Here is a 12,659-nt window from a genome sequence, read left to right on the forward strand (position 1 = left end):
TAGACCACCATTCACTTCTGTAAGCATATTGGGAAGGTTACAAAATATAAAGTAAATCACTATCTAGTTTGATTCCTTTTTCATAACTATTCCTGACACGTTTTAAACTTCAGTAGAGAAGAAAGGGACTATATTAATCTTCACCATTTTGAAACATGATAGTTTTATGGTAAAGGACAATTTAACACTATTAGTGTGCTATGTTTTGTTATTCTTAGATGGGACACATATTGTTAAACAAACATGTGTATGTATAAAGTTGTGTTTCCTTAAAAGCTGCAATTACATATTCTAATAACTTTCTATCCTTGCTGTTCAACATTTTAGCAATTTGTTTGTGAAAATATAAATAAGTATTGTGTTAGCCTTTTCCTTTGCCTGATGCATACAAGATAAGTTGATCCATTTATTTATAGGCTCAACAAGGGCAATCCATTTCATGCTATAGCCCTGACCCTTCACAAAGATCTTGTAAATGAGTAGCCTATTACAATATTTACAAGTGACCTTTAATTGCACAAAAAGATTTTTTGTGAGAAGCTTTTTCAGTGCTACACCATAGCTACAGTATAAGTTAGAAAAATATTTCTTAGGTTATTGAGCAGAAATGGCAGAACAAAAAATATACTCTGTTTCAACATACACAAATGAAAAGTTTGAAGCTTTTAAATCTATAATGCAGTAATGCCTTTGAAGTAACTATTGATCAGAAAGATACGTTTTCCCTCCATCATACAGGAATTGAGTATTTGGAACATTTATAAACAACTAGCTAAAAACAAAAAATTTAAGCAAATACAACTTTGCTTTTAACAGTCTTTGGAAATGGACAATGACATAAAAATTAATATTAGCTTCATTCATAATAGAAACATTTAATGTTATTAAGATATTTCTATTTTTTCTAAATGGTTATATTTCTAAATGGTTTTATTACTTTACAAGATTCAGCAAAGAATCCTGTAATCCTCCCCTCTACACTCATATATATTCTACATACTATTTATATTATATTTATATATTCTAAGTATTATTTATATTAAACAATGACATTGAGAATACTTCTTCAACAAACTATAGGGTAAGACATTTCAACTGATTTATTCAGAAATTTCTGATAAGTATAATATATTTTGGATGGTCTTACAAAAAAATTGAAACCAAATACTTAATTTCATTAAACCCTTCATATTGGGTGTCTTATTTCTGGAAAGCTCATGCCAAAATGATTTAGTTTGATTTTTTACAATAATGGTGGGTTGACTTGACAGCACCTGACAAAACAGTTCAGTGAACTTTACTATACCAGATACAAAAACTAAACTGGCTACTCTATAATACGTCTACTACGGTATAGTTATGACAGTAATAACTTTGCCAAAATTCTAATTTCTATTTAAATAAATGAATAATTTATATTTAATATTATATTTACTTAATGAGGGGCATGATTTGTTCATATTATTAAACTGCAGGAAATACTTGGCATTATTAATCAATAACATAGGAAAATAATTTGCAAACATAAGAGTTACTGCTTAATTTTCCTTAAATATAGTAAAAAATTTTCAACTAGAATATTTGAAAACAAAAAGTAGCTTTTAAAATGAATGAATTAAATCTTCATTAGAACTACCTATGAAAAAAAGGAGACACAAAAATTAGGAATTGGGAAAGCTGAATTTAGTAGGTCCTAATTGAAAAGTTATATACATCTTAATTATTTCACAGGGTAATTATTGATGCTCCAAAGATAACAAATGGCAAGTAAGAAAAATAAGAAAGCACATTAATTAGCTATGAGAAAATCAATATTTGCAAAGTCACCCAAATATGGAAGTGAATATAATAATAATATATTTTAATAAAGTCTGGTTTTCTTTTGAACCATATCAAAATATTTGATTGTTAAAAAGGAATCACATATCTTTATACAGACTACTTTCTTTGCCCTATGAATTAGAAATTCTATATAAGTGGATAGTGTGTTATGAAATGGCTTTACATTTTTTGCAAAATAATTTTTTCACAATAAAATACCTGCCACATACTAGGAATAAGTAAAAAGCAATGAAAAAACATTGCCACCCTAATATATTCATATATATACATGAATATATATATGGTTATATGAATGAATCTCCCCAAAATCCAAGGAAAATACAAATTATCTTAATGCCATTTTTCTACAAACTTTTTGAAGTCCTTCATATATATAAAGTATCATGTTATGTAAGGGAGAAGGTTATGATTAGCCTAATTTAGATTTAAGATACATTTAATAAAAATTGAGTATGATGCTTGTTATGGACAGAATAATTTATTTGAAAGGCAGAGCAACAAGGAGAGAAGGAGAAACAGAGAAAGAGAGAAATATTCCATCCACTGGTTCACTTCCCAAATGGCTGCAATGGCCAAGGCTGGGCCAGGCTGAAGTTAGGAGCCAGGAATTTTATCTTCGTTTCCTATAAGGGTGGTAGGGGCCCAAATACTTGGGACATCTGACATCTTCCACTGCTTTCCCATGCGCATTAGCAGGAAGCTGGACTGCAGGCAGAGCAGCCAAGACTTGAACTAGCACTCTGATATAGGATGCTGCTGTTGCAGGCCTGGTGGTTTACCTATGTCATTGTGGTGGCCACAACAGAATTTTTAATTGAATATTAAAAGAACATATGTATTTGGGGCTGGTGCTGTGGCACAGGAGGTAAAGCCACCATCTGTAGTGACCGCATCCCATATGGGCATGGTTTTGAGTCCTGGCAGCTCTACTTCCAATATAGTTCCCTGCTGGTGTGCCTGGGGAAGCAGCAGAAGATAGCCCAAGTGCTTGGGCTCCTATACCCACATGAGAGACCAAGAAGGTGCTTGTGCTTCTGGCCTAGTCTGATTGTTACAGACATTTGGGGATGAACCAGTAGATGGAAGATCTCTTTCCGCTCTCTCTCTGTCTCTCCCTTTCTTGCTGTAACTCTTTAAAAAAAAAAAAAGAACATATGTATTCTTTGTTTTTCCCCAAAGAAACTTTTTATTTAAGTAATACAAACTTCAAGCATTTCCTAAATACAATTTTAGGAACATAGTGATTTTTCCCACCATACCTGCCCTCCCACTCCACCTCCTCCTCCCTCTCCCAATCCCAGTCCCATTCTCCATTAAGAAAAAAAAAGACAACTCTTCCTCGACAGTCAAGACAAGGGCTGTTCAAGTCATTGTTTCTCAAAGTGTCAATCTGACTTCTACAGATTTCCTTTTAGGTGCTCTATTAGTTATCACAGATCAGGGCTAACTGTCATTTCTCCAAGTTATTAACTCTGTGACTTCAGGTCTGTATGATCTGTTTTGTAAAATGTTGATAATAATGGTAAAAAGTGGTTGTGAGGTCTGTGGCGAAATGCCTGTAACACACTTTGCATAGTCCCAGGACCCAGTTAAACACTTACTAAAACTTATTTTCTTTAGTAATAATAAAAGTTTCTGTATATACATTAGCATGTTAATTTTCTAGTGTATATTATGCGCAGGGGTCAGAAGACTTGGATTTAATCCTGGCTGTAACCATGGATGTATGACTTTGGTAATGTTATGTAATTCCTCATATAACTTTACAGAAAATATGTGTAAAAGTGTGGATCTGAGGAGTTCCTAGGAGGATCAGATAAAAAGAAAATATGCTAATAGTTTTTGAAATCATCCAACACAACCTCTCAAACAAATGAGGTGCTGAATACATGTTTCTAAAGAAACCTACTGTAAATATGAGTTACTTTAAAAACAGTACTTTAAGAATTTAACAAATATTTATGGGGCACCTACTACATTTGTTCAGCATTTAGCTGCAAACAAGACAAACTATGTCCCTGATCCTGTAGAGCTGACACCTTAGCGGTGAGGTTGGGAAAGGAAACAAATTAACTGATAAAAAATTGGTTTAAACTGGATATTAACAATTAGAGTAATATATAAGTATTATACTGAGAACTAAAATAGCATATGTCATAGTAACTTAACGAATATTTCAGACAGACCAATCAGACTTCACTAAAGAGGAAACTGAGGTAGCCAACCCACAATCCAAATGACATGAAAAAGCCTTGAAAGAACCAGAGGGATGAACATTCTAGACATTTGCTGGGCAAAGATACTGAGGCAGGACTAACCTTGGAACATTCTGGGTACAAAAATATCTCCAAAGCTACCTACATCACAAATTCAAGGAAACGTATTTGTTAAGCATTAGTATTCCAGGTATATTGCAGGATATACTTGTAAAATATGTTCTTACCCTCCAGAAACTTAAAAATACACTTAGGTGAGGAAGTGGGACAGCTATGATTTGTCAGCATTTTGTTTTCCTTTTCTATCTTCCTTAGACACCATAAATGATACCTTGTGGGAAGAAGTGTTTCCGAGAGTATTGTGTAAACTGGGTAAAATCTGCTACAGCAGTTCTACAAAGGCTCCAAGAAAATTCTTCAGGTACTGCAATATAATTTTCCTGAAGCCAAATCACAGAGCACATAAATAAATGTTTCTAGAAACAAGATTTAGGAAGGAGGAGAAGTGATCTTTTTTTCTTTGCAGTTTCAGACGATGCTGAGTCTGTACAACTCTGATCTCAAAGTCCAGACAAATGTGCTACAGACACCAGTGTATCTTTATGAGAGACTCATGGACTGGAAGACTATTAGCAAGACTGCAAATATTTGACCTTTGGTTTTTGCATCCATATTGTTATTCAAATATATACTTTCATTTCCTGACTAAAATGCAGTTATAAATAAGTAACAAACATAGTGCAATGTGAAATATTAGATACTAAATGCTATCTGTAAAATGAAGTTTATTTATCATTAAGGCATCATAAGATATTTTAATAATATGAAAAAAGAAATAGGGTCATTGCATATGACAACATGTAAGCTTAATGTCCTAGGTGCTGGTGTCTATATAAAAACTTTTAAAGGTATATAATAGCCAAACCTGAATTTACTCTTCCTTGCCAAATGAAGCAAAGATGTTCTGCCAGCCAGACTCACAGGAAGCATGTGAAATGAACACAAAAGCAAACAGGCCTCACGCTGCCCAAGGGAAAGTCAGCAAGATGGCAGTTTCAATCATTCGGAATAATACTAAAGCAGCCTTAGGCCTTTCTCAGAATGGAAACATGTCACTATTACTGCAATATTTCAACAAATCAGAATGCAGAGAAAAGAACACTTATGCAATCACATCCTGGAAGGGCACTTTACTCAACATTTAAGTGGAAAATAATTATAAAGAAATTTCAGAAAAATTGTCAGTCAACATAAATGACTCAGGGAAAAATTTTTTTTTCAATGCGCTTAATAGATTTTTAAAAAGCTTACCACTTAGAAACAATTTCCTTTTACATTCTCCTTAAGGAACTATTAATGTGATAACAAATTTATATGAAATGGTAAGTGAAAAGTTAGGTGTTTAGGCTGCAAGGAAGACAATACTCATTTTTTTCCCAATAAAGTACTATAACTTTGGAAACTTTGATCAAAGGGAGTAAGCTTTCACAACATTTATATAGGAAGTTAAAAAATACTTCAAATATTTTGGGAACTTACCTAATCAGTATACTTTTAGCATGTGTCTAGTCATGTAGCCATCTTTGGTCAATCATCAAAAAATCAAAGGCAAATTGGCATGACTCAACCCTAACTTTAATACCGCATGATTGTGTCGTGTAAGCTTGTTTTGTGTGAGAGCTGCTGTGGTTTTAGCAGAGAGATTAACAACCGGACCTAAGCTGGCCTCCAAACCTTGCCCTGCTGATGCCTCAAGCTCTTTGAAGTCTGACCATCATACCTGGCAAAACAACAGTGGGAACTAGGATGGTGTCAGATCTAATCAAATTGTTCGCCACAGCATAGCTAACTAAGGGGTTCGCTAATTGGCCCAATTGCGGATTATACCTTTTGCTACAGATTCAAGACAATAATTTAGTTAAATGATGGTTTTTTTTCTTATCTCTTCTAATTAAGATTCCAAAGTGGGAAGAAATAGGATTAGACAGAGTCTCAAAACTGTGTTCCCCTTAAGGTGGTATGCATTTTTGATACATTCACTATGGCATGTGAAATATATAGTAAGTATTAAACCAACTTCTGGAGATTCCCTATGTGACACTACCATAAGTGTATTCATTGGGAATTAAAGTGTTTAAATCATTATTTTTGGGTTAAATCCTATATTAAGTGTTAAAATATGGGTATAGTAAAATAATCAATATATTAAAGTATAAATAGGTAGAAAATTGCATTTCCATTGCTAAAGAATATTATTTTTTGTTTACTTTTGACAAATAATTTCATCCAGATAAACAGGTGCCTATATTCAACTTAGATTTTTTAAATTAACTGTAGTATATCTAAGAATAAAACTGAATTTAAATAGCAACCAATATTTGTGGAGGGCATCATTGCCCCTATGTCCATGATGCTTCAATTCAGTAAGGTCTCCAAGACAGACATTTATTTTTCCACTATTTTATATTGGTGACATAATTGTGAATTGACAAGCAAGTTAACAACTCCTCTCCCTATCTCTAGATTGAGTAAACATATATTTACCTTTCTGCTCTTCATTTAAGAGGAGGAAAGGCTACTGAAAATAAAAGTAGGGAAGAAAGGCTAGGACCAAAGATACCATGCAATACTTCAAACCGCTGAACAAGATCATCATGACTAGTACTTTTTCAGTTTGCAAGAGTATGCTTTTCCAAGAAGTAAAAATTTCAAATACTGTGTTTGAATAAATAGTGTGCTGAATCAAATCAAGTAATACTGTAAGTATTATAAATTTACACTTATGAATCTTACTTGTTTGATCTCAATACTTAATGAAAGTGTTAAGTAAACACATTAAAAAATAGTTACTTAGGAAAAACAATTATTAAGTGAAAAAAAGTTCTTAGTGATTAGAGAAGTACTGAAGTCCTGTATACTGAATTAGGACCAAAGGATCAGAAGATAACCATGAGTAAAATCAATTTACTATGATCTTTTCCACTCTCAATATTCATTTAGTCTATAAGAACCACAGATACACTATGATGATCATTATTTTTGGAGTAAATCCTATATTAAGTATTTTATCCTTATGTTGAAAGTTCATAATAAACGGTGCATGTCTTTTGTGTATTTCAGTGTAATCTAGTTATCATACTTTCTGACTTGAACTTAGAAACACTGAATCTTACAGAGCTGGAAAATCATCCCATTACTAAGGTGTCCCATTATGAAATCCTCTTTGTAATAACTTTATAGATATAATTAATATAATAATGTATTATCATTCTTACAGAAAATTATATTGTAGAATGTGATAAGATATGGTCAATTTTAAAATTTATAATCAAAATAGCATGATACCATCAAATTAAATATAGCCACATTTCAAATCCTACCAAATCTTACTTGTTCATGAATTATAATTATACCAAAATTACTAAAGAAAAAAGTGGCTAATAATAATTCCCACATTATAGTTACAAAAATTATAGAAACTGAAACAACAGAAGTAGTTACTTCAGTATGGAAGTAAAGGTATGTACCCAAGTTCTCAATTTTATACCTAACTAAAAATGCAGTGTATGGGGGTCACTTGAAAAGAAGAATTATATTTGTAGTTCTATTATTTGAACTATTTAGAAAACCTCACTTACAACTTACCCATATTACATATATTTCACCAAAGATTTTTTACCTACTAAATAAGTGACCTCCTTCTTAGTTCTGGGATAGATACACACATGAAAAAGATACATTTTATATATTGAGTCTACCAGTACATCTTAGTAAAGCCTTGTTTGAAATACTTAATGACTACATTAAATATATAAATAAGGCAGGACAATGCCTGATACTCAACAAAGGCTTAATAAAAATTTTCTATGACTGAATGGAGGTTAGGTAAGACTACGTAACCTTGATCTGGGTGAGACCAAGAAATAAACAGTATATTATGGTGGTAACATGTAGAGCTTATAGGAACTAACAGTTTTCAAAGAACTGGAAAGTTTTTTCTTATAACTTGAAGACACAGTTAACTTTCAACTTTGTCTTTTACTTAACTAGAATATATGCAGGGATTTCAAGGTCATTGGTATACATATGATTCTGCTATGGTTTTTATAAGAATGCTAATTTATAGAACTTTATGGCTGTACGTATGAGTAAAAGTGAACTGTGATTAGATAAATATTTCTACTTAAATCTAGACAATACCAACACATACTACAAGAAGGAAGAAATATTTTTTGCTTTCTTCAAAGCACCCACAGAAATTAGACAACACTGAAGTTGCAGTCTATGTTAAAGGCCCTTAATGTTTCCTAAGGGCAGTGGCTTAACAAATTGAAGAAAAGTTAGCCTAAAAATGGAGATGGGCGTGCTTGTCTGTTTCTTTTTGCCCATCATTTTCAAGCAGCCCATTTCTAAGATCAGGACTGAGAGTGAATTCCAACACGTAACAGATCTGTCTGCAAGGAATCAGAAAAGTTATTTCTGCTTTACCTGCCAAATCATCATTTCCCTCTGAAAATAACTCAGATTCAATAATGTACTATAGATTAGTACAATACAATATCAGGCCATTAAAAAAATTGATTAGTTGAACCTAAAACATGGGCACTTGATAGATGATTTTTTTTCCCACCAAAGGAATCCTTGAAGTAATTATTTTCTGGTCATTTCCACTCTTGTTTCTAGTCCATAATATATCACCAAAGACTTTCTATCTATTTGAATATGCATTTTATAATGCACAATGGTATATTTAAAAAAATCACCTATGGTGAACCTCATGATTTTATAATGTTCTAATTATATCCATATGACTTCTGTTAGGTTTGATTCCTTAATTTATTTTTTTCTGATCACCATATTGGATATTATGGCATAAATCAGAGAGTTATTTAGAATGCGTTTTGCCTATATGTCTTCAAAAATGAAAGAAAAATCTTACTAATTAGGTTAAGCCAAAAAAGTATAAGATTTGATCAACTATTCTGAATATTAGTTTTTGGAAAAAAAAACCCATCTATTTATGATTTGTTTTCAAATACTGCTTCTAACCTACAGGGTAACCAATTATAACAGTTCTCTTACATTAGCATATTGGGAAGAAGAGAGAATGGTACAGAAATCTGTGTAGTTAATAAAACAACTCCAATGGTAAAGTGTAGTCACTATTAGAGTCTAAAGTTATTCAAAGGAGAGGTCCTGCTTATGTAAGTACTTTATTTCTTCCCTCCCTTCACCTCTAGCAAGCCCCAAAGAGAGAAAGAGAGAGAGAGAGAGAGAGAGAGAGAGAATAAACACATTCACACTACATTCTTCTCTGGGTACAATTTTTTTTCTCCATTGGGAACTGCCTTGCTAAATTTGAAAATAAAAATGATACTTTAGACCTTATTGTCATAATACTGATTTTGGAGAAAAAGCATCACATGGAGAAAGAAACTTTCATTTTCATTAAAAATATACATTCCAGGTAAAGGGAAATGATATGCATGCCTTCCTTGTTACACTACACTGCAACTCTGTCCCTCTAAAAGTTTTAAGTAATATGATGAGAAATTAGTCAGTGTTTTGTCAGAAAAACTGAAATAATGCTTTAAACAATTACAGTGTTGGGTTCCATTTCAGTGGTTTCCTTTGAGAACTAAAGCAAATTAGCTCCAGAATCACTATTTCTACACTCTCACTCTTTTGGCTTTCGATGGCTTTTGAAGGGAGTATCCCCAGATGAGAAACTTCTAAGACTCCTGCAGAGATGACCTGCTTGAAGAACTGGCTGCCTGATTAACTATTAACTGCTCTCAATAGGATTAGATAATTAAGGACATTGATGACCATTAATTAGGAGGAGGGCACATTAATTTGTCACTGGATAGGGCCCTTACAATGATTTATAGGTTAGTGCTACTTGCAAATGTGAAGAGAAAGAGAAAAAGAGAGAGAACCATTAAGTTACCTTATCAAGTGGCCAGCTTAAAGAGGGCAGAGGGTCAAAAAAGGGCCAAAGTGGTCACTTAAGGGTGAAGTCCCAAACACCAAAGCAGTGCCAAGCCACATTGACCATCATTTGGTGATGAAGTTAAAAATATGCTAATTTATTGGTGGCAATTCTCTCTTTTTATGGTTTCAAGCAGTTAAGACAAGTGGCCTGCTTAAGAGCTTTTCATTTGAAAAGAGATTAAACAAAATGGTTTGTCAAGGCTGCTTGGCTGTTTTATGTCTTTGTTAAAAAAAAAAATTGCACCGGCTATACTGATAACTATCACATCACCCAAAAGCCATCTCTCTCTCTAAGCATTTACTTCGTTAATAAATACGTCAACTCTAATTGCTTAATAGTTCTATGTTCATTTGCTCTTTAGCAAGATTAAGTTGGAATAAATCTTTTGTACTAATATTTTCTGTCATCATTGCTTGCATAAAGGTCACAAGCAAAGTTTAAGTGTTGTAAAAAATTTACTTAAAGACACTAGTGTGAATTATTCTTTGTTTAATTCAGCACATAAAGTGAAAGGTAATTTCACTAATAGTAAAGAAAAATGCTTTAGAATGTAGATAAAAAATCCTCTTAGCCATACACAATTGTGGGTAGCACTCACATTCCACACACAAGTAAGCACAGCTCATTAACATTTAATTAAATATGCTTCTGAAAGCCTTGGAAATATGCATGTCATATTTATCATGTAAGTTAGGCGCATACTTTTCATAGACATTTAAAACAAAATCCTTTTTTGCTAGCAAGAAACATGTCATAAGTATCTCACTGAAGTTTTTAAAAAAAAAGAGGGGGAGATACCATTTACCTCAATACTATAAAACACAGAAATTCTCTTACCTCAATGGTGAATAGCTTCCTTTTTAATTTAAAAGCTAAGTCTTTGACATCTGATTCATCACAAATCAAGTTATTAAGCCGAGGGATCTGCCGTATATGGATCAAACCTTGTGAAAAGGAAATTAAAAGGAAAAAAACCTGAAAAACGCTGTCACCAGATGCATAAATTAAAGAGTCTTACAGCAGAATCCTGTAAATTTACACACAAGCATCCTCCCCTTTTAAAACTGGAGCTTACTACCAGGAGCAATGAAGCAAATGGTGTGATTATACTCAAGTAATCAAGCAGAATAAGATAAACAGAAATCCTTGTGCGAGGAAAACTAATTGCACTTTGGTAGAGAAGTACAGATGTAAAGAGGGATCTTAATACTTGTCAAAACTACAGCCGGTTTGTGTGTGATTTTCTCTTGTATTTACAGTAAGCAAATATGGCTATCACCTTGCATGCTGCCCACGGCACCACTGAGTGATCTTTATTTTATTAAATGCACCAGTAAGCAGCCAGCAAAACAAGGCTTATGGGTTACTGACAATGAAGCACTAATGAAAAGTATTTCATTTTGTGCCTTATTAATGACTTGAACAAACCATTGCAGGAAACTACATTTCAGAGCACACTCAAGGATCAAACATGAGCCCCTATGCCATCCCGAGACACTTACTTCTGTGGCACGGTAGACCTTCATGTAGCTGTTCTAAGCTTTAGAGCAGTGCTACGTAAACCGTGAGCTTTGGCCTCTTGTCAGTAGAAACACTTGCTAATGTTTTCTGACAAGGGCACTGGGTGGCTTTTGTGCAGCCTAATGTACTTTCTGACTAAACTAGGGGTCATTTCCCACAGATGAAGACACGGACAGTTCTTCAGTGCATCTTTATGCCTGACTCAGCTCATGTTTAAAATCATCATCCCAAAGACACTGATTCCTAAACATGGGTGGGAAAGGCAAATTCTAGATTTGAACACACAGATACAGCTTATTTATGTGTATAGAACTGCTTCTTTAGTACAAGGTTTTATGTGTGGGTTTGAATGTTTAGTAATGTATTAGTTTTAGCTGCCAAGGATAAAACCTCCAGTTACTTTCAAAACAACTCCTTCAATAATAATTTACTAAAATATCTACTTGATTTTTTTCTACTTAATAAAAGCAAAGGTGTTATTAAAAAGTAAGCTTTTAGTTACAAATTTAAAAATCTCACACACAGCTATTTAGTCAAATGTACTTACCAGATATAAGCACACTGTATTTTTAGTTGTACTTTTCTCATTTTAATCTTACATATGCTTATATAGCTAATAAATCAGCAGGTTTTAGAGAATGAAAGAATGCTTTTGTCATCAGGGCCTTCTTATTAACAGAAAGTTTATACAGCTCAGAACTACTCAGTATTCTGTGGTGAATAATCTATAAATTCACAGATTTCAGTACAAATAATCATAGGCTTTTAACCTCTGAAATGTTTCAATCAAAGTAATTATATTTTTGAATTCAAAATATACTTTTACTAAATTTATAAACTCATAATACTTATAAATGATACTCAGTGTAGATAATTTACTATGGTAACATCTGACTTTCTAAAAGAAAATGGAAATAATAAATTACATGAATAGTTAACACTTTTTTTGGTAGACTCTAATATGAAAACCAAAAAGAACCTGCCAGGGTCTCATAAAATCAGTCTCAAAGTCTAGAAAGGACTTCTAATAAGCTAATCAGTCTTAAACCAAAGTCTCCAATAGAAGTATTACATTTTACAATAAT

General features: G+C 32.9%; 1 protein-coding gene across 5 annotated transcripts in view; it reads right to left on the bottom strand.

The window, feature by feature from the left end:
• The window catches only part of ELP4 (elongator acetyltransferase complex subunit 4), a 276,252-nt gene that overhangs the window by 125,699 nt on the left and 137,894 nt on the right, over positions 1–12,659 (bottom strand). For all 5 annotated transcript variants that reach the window (XM_002709032.5, XM_051825657.2, XM_051825667.2 and 2 more), the window contains exon 9: positions 10,891–10,997. In XM_002709032.5, coding sequence (XP_002709078.2) covers positions 10,891–10,997 — 107 coding nt within the window. The remainder of the gene's footprint in view (positions 1–10,890; positions 10,998–12,659) is intronic.

This window comes from Oryctolagus cuniculus, chromosome 1 (genome assembly GCF_964237555.1).
Source record: "Oryctolagus cuniculus chromosome 1, mOryCun1.1, whole genome shotgun sequence".
In the NCBI taxonomy this organism is placed as follows: domain Eukaryota; kingdom Metazoa; phylum Chordata; class Mammalia; order Lagomorpha; family Leporidae; genus Oryctolagus; species Oryctolagus cuniculus.